This window comes from Ascidiella aspersa, chromosome 4, assembly GCF_963924565.1.
Source record: "Ascidiella aspersa chromosome 4, kaAscAspe10.2, whole genome shotgun sequence".
Classification (NCBI taxonomy): domain Eukaryota; kingdom Metazoa; phylum Chordata; class Ascidiacea; order Phlebobranchia; family Ascidiidae; genus Ascidiella; species Ascidiella aspersa.
In genome coordinates, this window is record NC_139450.1 from 22246697 (window position 1) to 22267480 (window position 20784).

Genomic DNA, 20784 nt, shown 5'->3' on the forward strand with positions numbered 1-20784 from the left:
TCAGAGAGGAGCGAGTCGAGAAACAACCATGCGCCAATACTTGCACATTTTGTTAGTACAAGCAACTTCACACTGTACAAGCAACTTCAACTTCCGAGGGGCTAGATCACAGATGTTATTAAACACATATGTTTGTGTGTGTCTTTCATTAATTCTTAAAGGTATGCCTAAACACCGAAACCTTTGTTTAAGAACACCAAAGCTTCTTTCAATAATTCCCCTAGTTTTAATTTGTGCTTTGTTGTATCTTCTTTCAGCCAGGTTTGATGGGTTCCTTAGTGGTGTAAGGAGATAAGGCCTGCATGGATATCCACCATCTCCCAACAGATAGCCATTTGCAGCACCAACCTCAAATTTAGAGCAAATTAGATTATTGTCATTGATCCGTGCATCATGTGTTGATCCTTGCCACCGAGCAACTACATCAGTTATTGACATGCTAGCATCGCAGATACATTGTCCATTTATTGAAAAATAACCTTTTCGATTCCGAAAAACTTCTGCCTGGTCGCCACCTGGAGATATAATGGGTATGTGGGTGTAATCTATAGCACCTGCTATGCCTGGAAATCCTTCAATTTCTGCAAACTTTCTTTTTGTTCGAATTGTTTGAGATGTAGATTCAGAAAACTTTATAAACATATTTTTTTTACTTGCAATTATGGCTGTTATTTTTTTAACTATTCTACTAACACTTGGCTGACTGCAATTTAGTAGATCCCCATCACTCATTTGCAAATGCCCAGTTGCTAAAAATCTGAGTGTAACTAGAAGTTGAGTTGTAGGAGGAATAGCATGATGTCTTTGATGGCCTATGTCAATTTTTAGCATACCAAGTAAAAAATTAAATGTAGCTTTTGTGAAACGAAATCTAGCCTTGAATTGGCAGTCATTATAATATTCCAAAGGATTTAGTGCATCTTTAATTCTGCGGCGTGGTATTGGAGTATTTTCTTCAAATATTTCCAACACTTCATCAATTAATCTTAGGGAACGCAGTTGTGACATAATAGTCAATGTTCATTACGACCTGTATTTCAATAATTAAACAGAATTGTTAGTCGTAGGGCGCAGTATAAAGCAAAAAAGTGTTATCTGGCTGCAGTTTAAGCCGGCCGAAACGCACGTTAAAGTCTGGTAAGTACGTAAATTATATACAATTGGCGTTTTTTGCCTTTTAGCTGCAGACCTCTACAATCATCGACTAAGCTTACAGACGCAATAAAACTACCCTACTTGAACGCAAATGTGTTTGTTGTCATTCTTGTCTCATAGGAAGTAAAAAATATATTATTCTAAGCATTAGGGTTAGTGTCTGATCGCCCAATATCGGCCGATCAACAAATTAGATGAAAAGTAGTGATCGTAGATCAAGGATCGCAAGTGATCGGACTTTATGAAACAGAGGATATCCATGGATCAGATCCGTGGATCAAGCTGATCCGAGATCGAGTGATCCACCGTTTTATTCGACTTTCTGAAACTCAACAGTGGATCAGATCCGCGATCACACTTGATCCGACTTTATAAATACCACCCTCAATGTTTCATGTAACAGACGACACGAGATGGTATCCGGCACTTATAAAACACTACGATTGCTGTTTTGCTTTTAGAACCTACTAGATTAGCGGTTCCCAGCCCTTTTGTTCTCGCGACCCCTTTTAAGAGTTCGATAACCTGCACGACCCCCCTATTATAGTGTATGATACGCCGTTTATACCTTATTCCCACTATTGTCCTAATTTGCTTTATTCTGAAATGTGTTTTATTGCGACGTTGATGATCACATTTGGGGATTACCCGTCTAGGTTTTCCTAGTCTCTACCAAGATCTAAGCAAGTTTTCTTTGTTTCTATACCTTATTGAACTGTTGAAATGAGATGCGCTAAAAACCGTGCAATGCGCCACACCTTGGCATGGTCGTCTCTTGACGCTCTTAGTAATATTATTTAGTTTTTGAACACACATAGATTAATGCCTTATAATATTTAGAAGAATACAATTAAATGCAATGATTAAAGATTTAAAGTTATGTACAGCTGACGTTGGGAAACACTGATTTCAACTTATGGATTGTCCGCTGTTGCATCTTATACTAATTTTGCCATGAGCTTGTAAAACCACCTGGCTTTTTTTGCTGAATGTGTTAGCAGTTTTTGCTGAATGTGTTTGAAGGTCCTTTTCAGTTCATTATATCAGTGTTTCTTAACCTTTTATACTTGGGGGTGCACCTAGAGACGTATAAAAACATGGCGGCGCACCTTGCGAGCACAAAATTTTTGTGGTGTACCGATATTTCTCTTAAATTGCCTGCATTTTTTTATTATATGGGTTTTATAGTTGCATATCTTTAAAGGGACTTCCAGCCTTTGAGACTAAAAACGTTATTTTGTCTATTTAAGTCTTATTCCGATTAATTTACTTTTTTTCGATATGTTTTTTACTATTGCTTGCGGTGCACCTAGCAGCCTTCCATGGCGCACCGGTTGAGAAACGCTGCATTATATAATCGTCTCCTGGTTGAGTTTGCACATCAGAACACTATACAGCAGAGGTAGTGGAACATCGTCTGGCTTGCTGCATACATAGCTTAACCCCGGTTTTACGGTTGTGCGTTTCATTGTTTTTTTAAAGATTTTTCTTTTTTTGATCTATAGGCCTATTCCACTTTTGAATTGCAGTAATAAAAAGCCCCAAAAAACATATAAATCAATCAATAAAAAAGTTCCAACAAACTTTTCCAAAGGTTTTGCAAGAAAAAGAATCACTGAATTAACGCTAATGATAAGCGTCTTCTGTATTGTAGATTTATGGCTTGTTTTACATGATATCAGTAAGTTCGCACCTACCACATAAGTCACACAAACTGATCTGGTTCGAGTTACAACTTGAATGTTACTGTAAGTTAATCAGGTGCCTTAAGAAAGACTATTACCAAAATCAGTTGACTAAATCATGATTTTAGTGCAAGCAAGTTAATGCTAGAATACTTTAGCATTTGGTGAGATTTGAACTTAGACCTTATCCAAAACTGGACCACCTCTTAAACAAAACTGGACCACCTCTTACTGAGATATGCAGCCTCGTTTCTTGACCATCTCTTAATGAGTTAGTGTTCAGCTCAATCTGTCGAAAGACTTCCAGTATGGCCGATGTCGGTTCTATCCAGTGTGTGTTTGTGACAGGTGTACGTCCAAGATTTTTCAAAAACAAATTTCAAGCCCACTTCAACATTAGTAAAATACCTAAATTGCAGCAAACAGTTGAGTTGAGGTAAGATTACAAATCTCCGGGGTGTACAAAACGGTAATTGCACATTTGCAAACTCAAAGTTTGCCACTGCACACAAAAGATCGCGGCATAACATCCCATAAAACACAGACTGGATGCATATTGGCCGTTACGTCAATTATTGTGTTGTTTTTCATTTGAATAGCAAGAAAGTCCGATTTGTGGTGCATGAAAAGATAGCAATGCAGTCCAAACATACATTATGTAAACCAAAGTTGAGTGTTGGTTAATGTAGCATTTAGCCTACTTTTACGTCACTATACACGTGACCATTGTCCACTGACGTGTGACCACCGCACCTAGCGAATTGCTTTTCCGCATTTGACAATTCATTCTACTTTATACGTCTTACTGATAGGGATGTTCAAAGTAGAATCCCAAGGTATTCTAGAACAATAGGTTTCGAATCTAGAATAACGAATCCAGAATAGCGAATCCTAGTATATTTTTATTAAATTATTTAACCTCGATTTTGTTTGGGGAAGGGATTAATCTTAATCTACCCTACAGGGCCCACAATCACAGCAATAAATCGCCCAAACAATTTTCTAACATGTGTACATTATAATTAAAAAACTCTCTCATATGTTTAACATTCTTAACAACTGTCATCTGAAGCAGTTCTGTAAACTGTAATATGTCAACTGTCCAGGTTGTGTCCAAAACTTATATTTTTGCCAATAGTGAGAAAATGCAACACTCCACACAGAAGTCTTAAGCAATTCGGTCCTGATTTTGAAAGCATTGTTAAGTCTTATTGCTTCTTTTTTGACTAACATGATCTGTTATGCAGTCAAATGATGTACTGCAAAGAATACAAAGTTATTATTGACATAACGAATTCTTGACAATTACGTTGTGCATAACTGCATAACTTCCCTGAATATTGGCCTAAAGTTGACCTGAAGTAACCCCATAGCGCATTTTGTGGACGGCCAGCACGTTTTGGAACGCTATGTTACTTTTGCAACTTAACACATTTAGGGAAATTGCGAACTCCACACCTGACATTACACGTTAGCCGCTCGCCCAATAACGCTTGATTGACACTTAACTATTAGACGAACGTTATCGCGAGACGCGGTAATTGGTCGCCCGAAAAAACGCTGACACTGCACTACGAGGTTACATTTAAAGCAAGCACTATAAATTGGTCGCCGCGGCGACAGGCCAACTTACCACACGCGTTTGTGCAATTAGGCGCAACAATCGGCGGTAAAACATTAAATTATATCGGTTCCAATTACCCGAAATAAATGGCAGAATTGGATTCGAATCCCATCTGGATTCGAATCCAAGGATTCGATATTCTACTTTGAGCATCCCTACTTACTGATTAGCGGCTTGAATCACCGCTCTGTTTATCGCTGTATTTCTGAGATTTGTGAATATACTCTACGGGCAACTATCTACTGAGTGGATTGTCTTTGCTTAGAGTACAAGAAGTTAAGGACAGGTATTCTAGCGGCCTGCTTCTTTGGAGTCGGATTAAGAACTTGTAAGAGACTTAGGCAGCCGTCGGCCCTCGTCTACAGGGTCAGCAGCCTTCTTAAAGCTCCCTACAACCCCGCCACGCTTCAGTTAACACATTAAAAAAAACTGCTATACAGCTAGATTGCAAGATAAAAACAGGTGTTTTAATAAAAATGTTTATAGTAAAATCATGACCAGGGCCACTTTCAAGTGGCTATGTAAACAGGTGAAAACTCTTGGCCCATACTGTGTATTTTTTTTGAAGTATTGTGAAGCATTGTTGCGTTTTACAAAATTATTTTGTTGTATGTAACAACACCACTGACAATTATAATATTTGTGAGCGGTAAGGGTTAAAAATGATTAACTCTGATCTTTTACAATTATTCTGCATGCATTGTTCATTTTAAAACAACTCAAATGACCCCCCTAAAATTTCAATTTACCTCCTTGAATGAAAACACATATTTTAGCATGCAATATTTAGATGTTATGACAAATACTTTCGAACTTCTCACTTGCATATTTAATTACCCTAAATACAGTAAACAATACATTTATTTTATGTGTTAAAATATTTTTAGCTTAGAAAATGGGTAGTAAAGTAAAGTTGGCTGTTTGTACATTAAATCAATGGGCTGTTGATTTCCAAGGGAATTTTGAAAATATCAAGCAGGCAATTGCAGAAGCACACCAGAATGGTGCAAAGTACTGTCTGACACCAGAATTGTCCATTTGTGGCTATGGATGTGAAGACCACTTTTATGAAAGTGACACAATGCTTCATTGCTGGGAGGTATGTTTAAGTTTATCTTTTATTTTAATTTTTGCTGTAACTTTCAGCCATTACTTTAGCCTAAAATTATTTATACTGTTAAGATATTGGCTGAACTGCTGAATCTTAATGAAACTAAAGACATGATTTGTGATGTTGGGATGCCGGTGATGCACAAATCCGTGAGATATAACTGCAGGATTATTTTTATGTACAATGACATAATTTTAATTCGCCCAAAGATGTCTTGTTGCAATGAGGTAAGATTTATGTAGATGCCACAGCTTGTCTGTCTTTTAGTTAAGTGTGTATTTATTCCAGAGGTGGGATTTTGCACTCGCCCACTTACCAATCCAGATGCAACTCGCCCCGGGCGCATAAAGCAAAACTGTGTTACTGTTATCAGACCTAATGGACTGTCATCAGACCTACTGCAATTTCTGACAAATTGCCGTAAAAGTCAAAGATTGAATGCCAATTATTGCATTAATTGATAACGATGCATGCTTTTGTGGCCTATCAAGAAAATCAAAAAGGGGGGTCCCGAATTATCAACTTATGGAATTTCCCTATTTTCCGCAGGGTTACTGAATAATGACGACATAAAATAGTGACGGTATGACATTATAAATTTTGATTTTAATGTCGTCACGGTTAGTGTGCAATTGTAAACTTCAGGCGAAAAACTACACCAAGGCCGTGTAATATATGCGATTGATTTTGGTAGAATCGTGTTTAGACTATAAGCAGCGCATTCTCCTAAGTTCCATGCACGGAAGTACGTTAAATTGCAAGCGCATCTCTCGTCACCTGCAATCCTAAATGAAGATCGGTTTTCACCGGATGTTATTATGCGACGATTAGTGCAACATCTGCGCTGAGTGGTGTGTCCAATCAGCTAAAATGCAAGCTGCGGTTAAGGAAAAATAAGTTGTGTCAATTATACACTAAACATGTTGTGTAGAATATGCTTATAGAGAATAATTTTGCTGTAACAATCATTACCTAAAATATGACACTCTGAATCTGATTCATTTAATAAAAATGCTGTTGTTACACCAACATCAGATATTAGGGCAAACAGTGAGGAACAGCTGCGCCTAACTCAACATTTTTAACGATAAAAAGGTAAGAAGGCTTGACTGTACATTGTCAATTGTGGAATGCACCCTTGCTAATCAGCCAACCTGAAGTAATAACTAAAGCCAAAAGAGAAAAAATATCAATGGCTATTGTAAAGTACTTGATCGCCCGAAAACCAAAACCTGACACCATACTCTACATTGCTCCATTGAAAGCACGCAGTATAAATGTGTTGCATTTACAACAGGCCTTTATCCAAACTTGCGATTTGCATATGTACAGTTAGGCAAAACCATCCACGGTAAAACAAACAAATTATAATGGTTCCAATTACTCGAAATAAACATTAGAATTAGATATGATTTAAATTTGGATTCAAAATTCTACTTGATTGACTATTACTTTAGTTGTCTTAGTACAGAATCATGCGTAAACTCGGGTTGCTGGTCAGTAAAACAATTTTTTAAATAGTTAAGAACCATAATTATATCTATAATAGAAAACATGTTATAAAAATTCAATAGTAAACCCATTTTTTTAAAACCACCAATCTAAAATTAGGCTTGTCGTTATTATTAACTTTTGCTTCAATTTGTTCTGTTTTGACATTGTGCTGCATGTCATATAATTACAATTTCCTACAAAACTTTATACGGATGCCCAACTTGTTTATGCTGCAATGATCTATTCAGCTTTGTTGTTTGAGATAAAAATCCATACAAATTTAAATCAAACTATGGTCACCTCGCAAACAGTAAACTGGCTTATATCAATATCAATAGCAAAATTTATAATGCCAACGATCTAAGGTAATCTATTTTATTGGGTTAAAACCAATTACAACTTAGTTAAATATAAGTGTAAGTTGACAAAATACAAAGTGTAAGTTAGTATTTGACAGCCTTTTCTGTTTATACCTTCTTACTCATGTTGTACTATATGTCTTGTTTTTCAACTAAAAACTGCATTTTGAAGGGCAATTGCTCTTTAATTAAAGCATTATCAAAGAACACCCATAAGTCCTATTTGTTATTGTCTCTAACCTGTTTATTTACAAACCTGATATAATGACTGCCACAAGTAATCAATATTGCCAGAATGTATTACATGCTGTTATTATATACACCAAATTTGCTACACATTACAACCACAATTGTTATTCAGGATAGAAAGAGCAAAAATTACATCTATGCCTTTTTTTTAATGTGAAAGATCTACCCTTATATTTAATTAAATGCTATTTATACACAAAAAAAAATCGGAAAGGAATATACTAATTTTTATTGTTTATTTTACTTTAATTAAGGGAAACTTCAGAGAGCTTCGCTGGTTTGTCCCTTGGCAAAAGAAAAAAACATTTGAATATTGTCTGTTGCCATACTTTCTACAAAAACTTACAGGTTATTTGGTGTTTTATTTTGGAAAATGTTAAGTGTATGTAGGCCTTTCATAATTGCATTTAAATACTTGTGACTTAAAAGTGATATAAAATTTACAGAAATATTGTACCTCTAGTTTTTCATTATGCAATGTTTCAACCTCCTATGCAAATAGTATTTCTCTGTGTTAAGGACAAACATCTGTGCCATTTGGGGATGCTGTTATATCTACCAGTGATACTTGCATTGGCAGCGAGGTATGTGAGGAACTTTGGACATCAGATTCATCTCATGTTTCACAATCTTTTAATGGTGTTGAGATTTTCACCAATGCAAGTGGAAGTCACTTTAATCTAAGAAAGGCTGATATTAGGTTTCGGTTTAATATTTGTAATATTGAGTTTTTTTGTTTGAAACAATTGTTTTTTCAATAACATGCAGGGTAAACTTAGTCCAAAATGCTACAACGAAAATTGGTGGAGTTTACCTGCTTTGCAATCAGATTGGATGTGATGGTGGAAGGCTGTTTTATGATGGTTGTTCAATGATTGCAATTAATGGGAAAATTCTGGTTCAGGGTTCTTCATTTTCTATGAAAAATGTTGAGGTTAACTTAGCCATCATTGATCTTGAAGAAGTTAGAATGTACAGGTAAATCTTTTTTTTCAATTGTATAGCTAGTAACTTTTTTTAATTTTCTGTCTTTTAGTTTAAAAGCAAAATTGCTTAGCCTAATTGAGTTTAAACATTATTTGTAAATTTTTGCATTAGGAAATTAAAACGATTATATTGATTCACATGAATTGTATTTATAATTGGTTCATTGCACCATCAATCTACAGTATAACTTTTTTTAATTTATGTTTTAATATATTTTAGAATGGGACGTTCAAGTAGTAGCATGAGGGCTGCTAAAGAAGATGCCTATCCAAGTATTTCTTTGCCTAAGTTTTCATTGTCCTACCAAGGTGAACTGGAAAACCTTAGGATTGATACATCACCTCCTATATTGTGGAATTTTTTTACGCCTGAAGAGGAAATAGAAAAAGCTCCTGCATGTTGGCTATGGGATTATTTGCGAAAAAGTGGACAATCTGGTTTCTTTTTGCCCCTTAGCGGAGGGGTTGACAGCTCATCTGTTGCTTGTATTGTCTTTTCAATGTGCAACATGTTAAGTTTTACATTAATTTTAGTTTTATATAATTTTGTTTTGTGACATTTTACTTATTTCATCAGTTTTCATATAAAAAAAATGAAGAGTTTCTGCGCAAAAAAATTAAATCTTATCAACTGCATAGCCTTGAATTTGCTCTTTGCTACGTAATAGTCTTGTATTTTCTTGTAGAAACATTCTAAATCAGGGGTTCCTAAACTGGTGGTACATAAAGGGTTAGCAAGGGGGTGCAACGAGTCTCTGAGAAAATTACTTTTTTTATTTATTGTATATTAAACTTTTCTCATAAGAATGTCTCTTTTTGCCCCATTTTTGGTCTCGCAAAGTTTAACAACCCCTGTTCTTAAAAAACCCTCCGTGTGATTCAATATTATACACAATCAAAAATGTATTTGAATTTAGATATACAATTTAAAATATACTTAACCTTTATTTATTATATTTTGTACATTATTGTGTTTGTAGGGTATGTCAAGAAGTTCATTCAGGTAACTTTGGTGTATTGTCCGATCTTCGAAAAGTGTTAAGCAATGAAAAATTTGAATGCTCCACTCCAGAAACCCTTTGTAAACTGTTACTGACCACATGCTACATGGCAAGTGAAAACTCATCAGGTAATAAATTAAGTATGTATAAAGCAGTTTCTGCAGATCACAGTTGCTAGAAGGGCAAATAGTAATGTTTCAAAATTAATTTTTATTTGTTTTTTACCTGAAGTCATAAAGATCTGGCACGATTTTATTGTGATGTAGTTACTCTGTTTAATATTTGGTGTATTTCAGCAAATTTACCATCTAGCTGTGATTTGACTTATAAATGCAAATTGTCAAACTAAGTTCAATGTTTATTTAAAATCCACCTCACCTCGAAAGGGGGCTTGTGTTTCTGGGAGCTTGTGTTGAAGCCTTTTACTAAATGAAATTCATGGCCTTGCCTAGGCTAAATCTGATTATACTAATTTTTGTGTGAAAATATAAAGTATGAAAATATAAAGGTAAATTTGTAACATAGTCTTTTGGCAATGTTTTAATGATCTAATTAAAGGTAGTAAATTCACCCTATGAGGAAATTTAATGGATAGTTTCAAAGTAATGTTGCCTCTTAGATAAAGTAAAATATATTATGACATGATCAACAGGAGTCTTGCGTAAAATGTAACCAGTGTTGCATTTTTCCAGAATTTATTCACTTACATGTTAAAAACAAACTTACATGTTAATTACATGTAATAATAATTTCAGCTGCAAAAATTTTAACCTCTTTTACATAGATGCAACTAAAAAACGTGCACATGACCTGGCTCATCGGATTGGTTCATACCACATTGAGTTAAGTATTGATACAGTGGTCAATGCTCTTCTGAAGGTTTTTTCTACATTCTCTGGATTTATCCCAAAATTTAAAGCTCATGGTGGAACACATAAAGAAAATGCAGCACTTCAAAACATACAAGCTAGAATCAGGTTACTTAAAATATTCTAAAAAATAAGGAAATTCAAAGTATATTGCCAAGACTTTTAGAATGTAGTACTTACTCTTCAGGTTTTCATCAAATACAAGTATGTAGTATATCAAGTGTATTAATAGTAATTTAAATATAACCTTGTGTCTCAAATAGCACAAATTTATAGCCTAAAAATGCACATCAGATGTATGTCTTAATAAATTGTAACACATTTCAAGTAGTACTATAAATTATTCTGGACAGGAAACGACAGGAACTTAGTCAAACTTGCCAAATGTATATATAAAGAGCATTGCAAATTTTATGTGTTTTAAAATAAATTATTGGCTTAAATTACCCATCATTATAATTGACATATTTAGGTTTGATTACCTTAATTCTGGTTTGACATTGTACTTAAAAAAAAATTTTTTTATTTCTATTTCTAAAACTTTTTTTTTTTTTTTTTTTTTTTTTTTTCGTTTTTTCTGGGTATTTTCTACTTTTGTAGTATTTTGTACTTAACACAGCAAAAAACGTATATATATATATAAATGTTTATCTTTTTAGAATGGTACTTGCGTATCTTTTTGCCCAGTTGATTCAGTGGGTTAAAGGCGATCCTGGATTGCTTTTAGTGTTGGGTTCATCAAATGTTGATGAATGTCTACGTGGGTATTTCACAAAGTAAGTACATGATACCGTGTGCTTTAATTTGATCTCTCATATAAGACTTGTTTAAATTGTCTAGGTATGACTGTTCAAGTGCTGATATCAACCCAATTGGTGGAATAAGCAAAGTGGATCTTAAATCATTTATTGTTTATTTTGCGGAGAAGCACGGCATTTATCCACTTGGAGAAATCATCAAAGCTCCTCCAACTGCCGAGTTAGAGCCCCTTACTGATGGTCATTACATTGCCTTTTTTAAGCTGAAAAAATGTTATTTCACTGTGGCATATTATTTGGTTTTACTCTTTAGGACAAGTTACCCAAACTGATGAGGACGACATGGGAATGACTTATGATGAGCTAGCCACGTTCGGTCGAATGAGGAAAATAGCCAAGTGTGGACCCTATGGCATGTTCAGTAAATTGATCCATTTATGGCAACATTGTTGTTCACCACTGCAGGTTTGTAAGGCCAGCCTACATTCAAGCAGTGGTTCCTAACCCCTAAGGGATCACCAAGATTGCGTTGGGGGTCTTTATGTGTTATTTGTTAATAAAAAACCAGCAAAATATCAAACGATACAGCATTTTACCAATTCTAATGTTAAAATTGCTTTAAGGTGGCACAAAAAGTGAAACATTTTTTCTTCAACTATTCAATAAATCGTCACAAAATGACAACAGTGACACCTGCTATGCATGCTGAAAACTACAGTCCAGAAGATAACCGATTTGACTTACGTCCCTTTTTATACAATAGCAAGTGGAGTTGGCAGTTCAGGTGTGTAATATTTGCCGTAAAATACTCTAAAATTAGTAAAAATCATATACAAAATTTAAATAGCATGTTGTTCAAAAATATTGCTAAACCAAAACAAGATCTACAGAACTAAAATTGGATAATTTTGTTTTTGTGTCTGAAGAGCATTTTTGAACTGTATTTATATACATATCTATTAACATATTGTATTTATACTAGTGCGCGCTGCGTTAAATCAATATGTAAACACTTTTAGCCAGGTTCGTGTACTTAAAATAACACCAGAAATGTATAATTTGAATAAAAAACATAAAATATTAATATTAATTCCAGCTTTTTAACACCGATTGCTGATATTTATCTTTACATGAATGTTGAATAGTTTGTCCTTCTTTAGCGCTGTCTGATTTTTTTGGAAACAAATGCCTGTCAGCATAAGTATTAATCATTACCAAGCCCTAAATGAGTATTTAAATAAACGAACGGGTGTTTTAGCAACGTGGGTGGTCCATAATAACAACACTAGTTGATTAATTTGCATTTTTTCACGCAAATGTTTAGGCCACACATTCAGGTACTTAAACTAGAAAATACCCTGCTTAACCCGGACACCCTGGTATTTCCTCTAGTACCTATAATTTTGTTAACAATTTTTGTGTTGTATTTGAGATACACTTGTTCCATTTGGCCTGTAGATTGGCCATTTTTATCCTTACAATAGGGATAACAAATGCGTAGGCTAGAGTTAAACGTAATCAGATATCGACCAAAGTGTGATTAAATTCTTTAACGTAAACGGATACCAGAATAAATTACAGCTTGACAAATGAAATTCTGCGTAAACATAATGAAACTGTGTTGATATGTGAGCCTGCCTCAAGAACAAAAGACCAACATAAGCAGCGAGTCTTTTTCGCGTTAGTAATTTTCGATATTTGTACTGCCTAACCAAGATGGTTGTGCTGGACTGGTCGTTTATTTATTAGATCGTTGTGTTTGTGTACGCCACTGGTTCCCAAACTTTTTTTTTTCACTACGCATTTGGTAAAGTTTGTTGATCTTGCGCACATAAGTAAAACACAACTACAGCGCTAAAAATGAACAGAAATTTAGTATAACACATTGGGTGTGACATGTGCTCTTGCTCGATTGTTTTTATTTAGTGAATATTTCAACGAATGTGTGGGCAATGTTTTACCTGTTGCTTGATCGGTCACATGGATTTGTTGCGATATTACAAAAAATAGTTTTGCGACGTATTTGTTGATTGTGTGTTACGTTTAATCAGTGTTGCAAACAAGTCATTTTGAAATCCAAGTAACCGGTTTCCCGGTCCAAGTAACCGGTTGACCAACTCAAGTCATAATTAGAGCAAGTCAACCTAAAGTCAAGTGCTTGTCTTAAAAATAAAACTTTAAACTATTAACATTGATAAACTCGTTCGATTATTATGAGCAATAACTCAAATAAAAAATAACATAAACGCAACATATAGAAAAGAAACATGTTGTACTTGCAAAAATTAGGATCCATAACCCAATTTTAGAAAAAAATGCAAAAAGAAACTGCTTATTTTTAACCCAAGTCATTTGTCCAAAATACTTAAGTCACTGTTTTCAATGACCTGACTTAACTTAAGTATTTTGGACAAATGACTTGGGTTAAAAATAAGTGTACTTAAGTCAGTTCATTGACTTAAGTCATTACAACACTGGGTTTAACTCAAGTCCGCTCATATAACTCTTAACCTCAAAACAATTAAACAAATGCTTCCTTGAGTGAGAAATTGTTAACGAGAAAAAAACTCATCTGGCTATCTGTAGATAGATGTAGTAAAAGTTGTTCTGATGTTAAAGAGGCAGGCTCGAATACCGAGACGACCTTATTATAATCACGCAGCACTTGGTTTTCTAAGCTTTTATTCCAGAAGTGATGTGTTGACGTGTAATATGAAAAGGTGCCTTCTCTTTATCCTTACACGTGCTTTGGTTTAATTTTAATTCCGAGTTGAACAAACATATATGTTTAAGTAGGTTTTAATGCTCATTTACATCGTTGTATACGTAAAATAAACAGGTGTTGTTTCGTATAAACAGCCAAACAAACATCTAGCACAGTGGTCGGCAACTACCGTCGCGCCAATGTAAATCATTTGGCTCGCCGCCGTTTTTTCATACTGGACACGAGGACATTCCCGTATTTTTTGGATATTTTAACAACGCAAATGCAATTTTTTGGGGCTGCACGCGAATTTTACTCTATCTATAATGTTCGTGTGAGTATACCTTTTTTTAATGGCAAAAATGTTAACAACAGATAGTCACTTAAAATGTTAGGCTCACGGAGACCTTTTTTATTTTAGGTTAGGTCCGCGATTAGGAAAAGGTTGCCGACTACTGATATTGAATGTCATATTTAGTCATATTTGGCAATTTTATAGCGTCCTGTAAAATTGTGCATCTGTATGGGACATGTTGGAAATACTATCATTTGTTCTGCTTACAGTAGGCCTATATGTAATATAATGAAAATATTTAAAACAGAAAAATTGATCAACAAGCTTCAAGACTTGAACGACCACAAACTCCAGATACAACTGTTGAGTGAGACAGATCCAACACCGATTTCTTACCGTTCTGTTTTTTTTTTTAATTTTAAGCCTAAGTAGCTGAATAATGACGTAAAATATTTAATAAAAGTAAACTATGCATTGCATTACTCAAACCTCAGCGACATTGTGACAGGAGGTATATCTTTTTTTATCATTTATTTGAGGCAACTCGAGGTCTGAAACGAAGATCTATGATGTCGTTTAGGCATTTTTTTCTAAATACTTAATACGTGTCAAACAATCGACTAAAGCGATTATTTTTTACTTTTGTTTTCGCGTTTTTTAATGCCGTTCCGAAAAGGCATGAATATCGTGTTTTTTTTAATTTAATAAAACTAAACCAAACGTAGTAGCGTAAGTTCAGGTTTTTACTTTGAATGATATTTTGTGTAATTGTAGTTTATCTCGAAGCATCAGGTGTTACCGTATCACAGTGTTTAGCAATTCTGAATGTGTCGACACGCCAGGCCAATTGCAGCCGTCGAGTCAAAGAAAAAAACGCGACAAGCAAACGTATAATACAGAAAATAAATTTCGTTTAAGGTAGGATTGCCATAACTCATTCCCAATAATATCAGAAAAATAGTGTTTAATTTGCATCAGAAGGAAAAAAGTTGTTATAGGAATTTGTCCACGTATGCATACCACCTGGATTGCACACCTAAAAATTTGGTGCTACACACCCTACATTGGCAAAAATTGTAGTGGAGTTTGCACTAGGGCCCAACTCATAAAAGACATGCGCCCCAACCCTACATTTTGGACTCAAACTGCCCTCTAGTAGGCTTTCACTGTTGTTTCCATTAAGTCATCTTGACTATGTCATATGTGGGTCTTGTTTGTTCCGTCTTCAGTGGCTTATACTTTGGAGGGTGAAGCTTTTAATTTTATAGCGAGATTTTTAAACGGTGGAAATTACGTACAAGATACATTTTATTACGAATCAACTTGAAACTTAAAATTGGCGCTATGTTGCTCGTATGACTAAAAATAATGGACGTCAACTCCACATAATGGACTTAAAATACCTTTCACCTAACATTTTATTGTGATCTTGCATAATTTTCGTTTGCAACTTATTGTAATACAGTACATAATTGTGACATAACAAACAACGTTATCAGCTGTAGATCCCGATTTACGTGATTAGAATGTCAAACTAATGTTTGGCTAAAGAAAGCCACAGATATCAAACGTATTTTGCATCGTTTCACACTTTTAGCATTTAAGCGACATATTTCACTAAGCAATGTTAATATTGACATGAAAACGCACTGCTTGTAGGCTATGAAGATCATTCTACATTTAAAGTTGCAGTGTAACTGTACGCACATGGGCTTTTTGACTCCGAAACATAAACAATATTTGGAAAGGGACGCGAGTTTCGCTAAGTTATGCTAAGGAGGGAGCGAACTAAAAAGTTTAAGAACCCCTGCCCTTGACACATAAAATCAATTATATAAGGAATTTTCATCTAACTAAAAAGAAGTACAAAATGTTGTAGTGTTCTTTACCTTACCGGTATGTCTGTATAATACTGCTATATAGGCCTAACTCACCATAAACTTTTTTTTAACTTTCTTGAGTTCACTATGTAACTTATTTGTATTTCCTAAAATTGAAAAGTATCTTGCTATTTTTTTGCTAGTCTATATAGCAGCGCTTCTCAACCGGTGCGCCGCGGCGAACTGGTGCGCCATGGAAGGCTGCCAAGTTCGCCGCGAGCAAAAGGAAAAAATAATTTAACATATCAAACATGTATTTTTACTTTCCTATTAAGCTTAGCTCATTGATTCCGCAATACTTTCAAGTAGAAAATACAATACGACCTACAAAGCAACAATTATCTAAATCAGATAATCTATAATACCAGTCCTAGAAGACCACCGACATAATAACGCCAAATTCGCAGTTATGACCACGACAGAATAAGGTCTAAAATAGTCTAGATAAGACCTAAACATGTACAACTAAGCCCAAAATTAATCGGAAAAAGACTTAAATTGACCAAATGACGCCAAAGACTGTGGGTTGATTGGGGGCACCTGTTTGGCATTGACCGTTTGCTGTCGACATTTGGACGCCGCTGTTTTTGGACGCCGGATTTTTTTGCCCCTGTTTGAGCTTATGGGCGGATTGTTGGTGGCGTTAGCAATTGGGTTAGGGTTAGAAATATTCGGGGAGTTAGCGATAGTTATGGATGGTGTTTGGGTTAAATAAAGGTTGTATCGGGCCTTATTTTGTCCTTTTAGGTCTGATTCCGATTTCGTCATTATTACGAGGTATCCTTACGCCCTATTTCAAACTGTCTTTTATTCCGAAGTTAATGTTGTTCTTATTTTGGTCTCAAGGCTGGAATCTCTTTAAAGATATGCAACTATAAAGCCCATATAATAAAAAAATGCAAGCGATTTAAGAGAAATACAGGTACGCCTCAAAAATGTCGAGCTCGTTTCGCTCGCAAGTGCGCCGCCACGTTTTCAAATGCCTCTAGGTGCGCCCCGACTAAAAAAGGTTAAGAAACACTGCTATATAGTTATTTTGATTGTATGAACAGAAACGTGTAGCCTACCCTGGTTTGGACAGATTTTAGTAGTTGGTACTTGTTGCATGTGTTTATTTTTCGTTGACGCCCCTCTGATTTCTTAATAGAAAACGGAGCAACAGGAGAAGGCGCGCGTTTTTTACTTTGTATATTTAGGTTCTACTCGCCTGGGCGGTCTCAAGCCGTACGTCATTAAGTATAGGGCGAGGTAACAATGACCGAAAAACCTGTCGCAAAGGCATTGAAAGAGCGTGATGGTATGCACCGTGACTTTATGGGTAAAAATATTTACTCAAACGCTACCCAGCCAAATGGGATAAACAAGCGAACGATTTTTGCTCCAAGGTTCAAAATAGTCATAAAATATTATTTTAGAGTGATGGCGCATGCCCGTGTTTTGCTTCTTTTAGTAAATATATACACCGGAACAGTTAATAATACAACGCCTTGGTTAACTAAATAAATATATTCACTTTCGCAGCGTGCGTGCTTTCTACGATAAAAAAGAGAACATATATGTTTCATTACATTTTGTGATTACATTTATTTTGTCAAAGGGCAAAAATTGCAAAGTTTGAAAAATATGCTGGATTGAGTATTAAGGTAGCTTCCAAAGTACAAAAGTGTTTGTAACTTAGCACAGGGGTCGGCAACAGCCGGTCCGCGAGGCTTTCGTTACCTGTCCGGTCTTTTTGTTTCGGTATATGCACGAATGGCACTACAGTCATGATTGTCCGTCTGTCTGGTTTGACAGTTCGGATAAAGAAGGTCACGCCAGAGTGCGAGGCCAATCATTGTGTCATCCACAAAAATCAAATGCTTGCTAACCGAAAATTATTACTGGAGCTTTATAGTAGTGCTCTTCAAGCGGTGTACACAGTGCACCCTAAGGTGCACAAAAATATGCATGGGGTGCACCAGTACGAAAAGGTATACAATGGTGATTCGCAAACGTTTATAATGAGCCATTAATATTTGACTTCTAAAGTTTGTTTGAATGCTGTTTTATGATATGCAATAGTACTTACAGCCTGCAACCATAATCGAACTCTCAGCGACAGTGTGTAAAACTTCCGCTCAGTTTAATTGACATGATAATATTGATATACATAATAATTTTTTATATGGCTTTTTACCTCAGTTTACCTTTTAGGTAAATGCCGTTCCGAAAATGTTTTGAATGTTTTGAATAAAGGTCTTGCCAGAATGTGAGGGGCACATCGCGGGTTTCAATAATTAAGTTCAATAATTCCTAGGTGAGAGCATATCGTTGCGGCAAAACAAGCTCAAAGTTCTCATTAAAAAAAAGTTGTAATTAATTTCCTTTACTGAAAATTTGCTTTTTAAGGTCGGTCCGTTATAAAATCTTAGTTTTTAACCGGCCCGCAGTGAAAAAACGGTTGCCGACCCCTGCTTTAGCATTTCAATATATGATTTACAAAAATCTACCAATTCGGGGCCTTGTGCAGTGCTTACTTTGGACGTAGAGCAGGGGCGGGCAACTTCTCCAGTCAGCGGACCGGATATAGTAAATGAAGTAGCCTACTTGGCGGGCCGGATTCCTGAATCGACACATTAATCGTGTATTTATCTAACTATACAAGGAATAAATCGTATTTTGTTGTAATCTTTAACAGTGTTGTAATGACTTAAGTCAATGACTTGACTTAAGTGCACTTAAGTCACTGTTTTCAAACAACTTGACTTGACTTAAGTCATTTGGGCCAAATGACTTGACTTGACTTAAGTCTTTCGGGCAAATGACTTAGGCTGAATTGAAGTGCTTTCTGTAAGTCTTTTTTTAATAAAATTGAGCTATTTATCCAAATGTTTCCACATAAAACAATTTGCTTGCTATAAGTTCATTTTTTAGATTAGTTATTGCTCCTAATCGTACGAGTTTAAAAATTCCAATAGTTCAACGTTTTATTTTTACGACAAGGACGTGACTTGAAGTTGACTTGCTCTAATTATGACTTGACTGGGACTTGACTTGCGCAACCGATGACATGGACTGGGACTTGACTTGTTATTTATTCAAAAAGACTTGACTTGGACTTAAGTTATTTTACAAATAACTTGACTGGGACTTAAGTCATTTCAAAATGACTTGTTTACAACACTGCTCTTTAAACACGGCAAACCTTTCATTGCACAGCAAACATACTGCTTTTTTGTCGAATTGAGAGACGAAAGTATTTGGGCATCACATTCTTTCAATTTGCGACACTCCTTGTCAACTCTAAGTTTCTTGGCAAAATACATGGCATAATATTTATCGTAAATTCTAAATCTAATTTTTACTCAAAACAATGAATTTGAAAACACAAAGAAAACAAAGAACTAAAGCAGGGGTCGGCAACCTACGACTCGCGCCACTGAAAAACATCCGGCCCGTGATTTCTTTTTCAAACTGGACACAAAGTCATGCCTCATAGTTTTTTCTATTTTAACCTTACGAAAAGTCAAGAAAATTTCGCGCTTCGCGCAAATCTTGTTTTACTTTGAACTTTATTTTACTTTTGAGCGAGTTCTTCTCAGACAAAAGGACAGAGCCAATGAAAACTATAAGTTGAAACTATTCGTAGCTTGGAACTATCTAAAATGCAAGTTTCTCTAAGCCTTTTTTCTGACGTATTCCGTATTTATGATTAACATACAAAAACATGAGTATATGAAATATGTGCATATTTTTTTGCGTGTGTACAATGCGGCGCTACGTCTTCTTGTAAATTAAAAGGTTTTCCAATCTATACCAAACGAACGCTTTTTTCGCTCTTCGCGCGTTTCTACTTAGTATGAAAAACATTTAAGTCCAACCCTGATTAAGAGTGTTTAAAAGCCACGCGTTTCTATAACAAATTTGTTAAATTTATTACAGCCCGCCGAGAACTTGCTGAGTTTGGTTTGGCCCGCAACTATCGAAAGGTTGCCGACCTCTGAACTAAAGAATAACTAACAGTCACTATTATTTGACGTAGTAAGCAAGTAGTGAGGGATTGCGGCAGACTGCGGTCGTGAGCTACATTATCATGTAAGACCGGAAACTGTCTGCGGGCCGCTCAAATTCCAGTCGCCGGGTCCGGCCCGCGGGCCGTATACCTATTGCCCGCCCCTGACGTAGAGCATTATAAGTCAAATGACTTTTTAATTGAAATTTGATGATTTCATAAAAACTTTTTTATTTTTTTTTCACTGAGCCATTTTATTTTCATTTTTGCACGTAAAATTATTTACTTGCCATGCTATATGTTTCATTTTTGTTTTTTCTTAGTTGACAAGAATAAAAATACGTCTGAGAAATATTCTTTAGCAAAACGCGACAATTTTTATCGTATCTAGCTATGCTCTAAATTCAATATGGCCGTTTAACTCTTAACTCTGGGTGTTACGTAGACTATTATGCAAAAGGCGATGGATTCACAACAAAATGAAGTCAAATATACTAAGTTATTTTGCAAAATTTCTATTTTTGGCATTTCCAAGATATGCACGAAATCTTAAATAACAGTAAAAACAAGATCCGAGCGCAGCGCTAAACAAAGATTTACGTTATATAATTAGGCCCAGTAGG

General features: G+C 35.4%; 1 protein-coding gene across 2 annotated transcripts; it reads left to right on the forward strand.

Annotated features, from left to right (window-relative positions):
- Nucleotides 1-5355: 5355 nt before the first annotated feature.
- On the forward strand, nucleotides 5356-15990 carry LOC146148675 (glutamine-dependent NAD(+) synthetase-like). Of its 2 annotated transcripts, XM_083386559.1 has the most exons (13): nucleotides 5356-5563; nucleotides 5647-5802; nucleotides 7932-8025; nucleotides 8197-8377; nucleotides 8446-8655; nucleotides 8884-9174; nucleotides 9644-9792; nucleotides 10449-10641; nucleotides 11193-11309; nucleotides 11374-11531; nucleotides 11605-11756; nucleotides 11915-12075; nucleotides 14598-15988. In XM_083386559.1, exons 1-13 carry the CDS (start codon nucleotides 5360-5362, stop codon nucleotides 14659-14661), a joined length of 2130 nt encoding a protein of 709 aa, XP_083242685.1. In that variant the 5' UTR covers nucleotides 5356-5359; the 3' UTR covers nucleotides 14662-15988. The 2 variants fall into 2 exon arrangements, with proteins under 2 accessions (XP_083242685.1, XP_083242686.1); XM_083386560.1 differs by lacking the exon at nucleotides 5356-5563 and having other exon boundaries at nucleotides 5662-5802; nucleotides 8197-8261; nucleotides 14598-15990.
- The last annotated feature ends 4794 nt before the right edge of the window (nucleotides 15991-20784 follow it).

Bases quoted from the DNA above. Each gene is read 5' to 3' on its own strand.
- LOC146148675 (XM_083386559.1), top strand. From the start codon at position 5,360: ATGGGTAGTAAAGTAAAGTTGGCTGTTTGTACATTAAATCAATGGGCT. The intron at 5,564-5,646 runs GTATGTTTAAGT...TATACTGTTAAG, and splicing joins CAATGCTTCATTGCTGGGAG to ATATTGGCTGAACTGCTGAA. The intron at 9,175-9,643 runs GTTAAGTTTTAC...TTGTGTTTGTAG, and splicing joins GTCTTTTCAATGTGCAACAT to GGTATGTCAAGAAGTTCATT.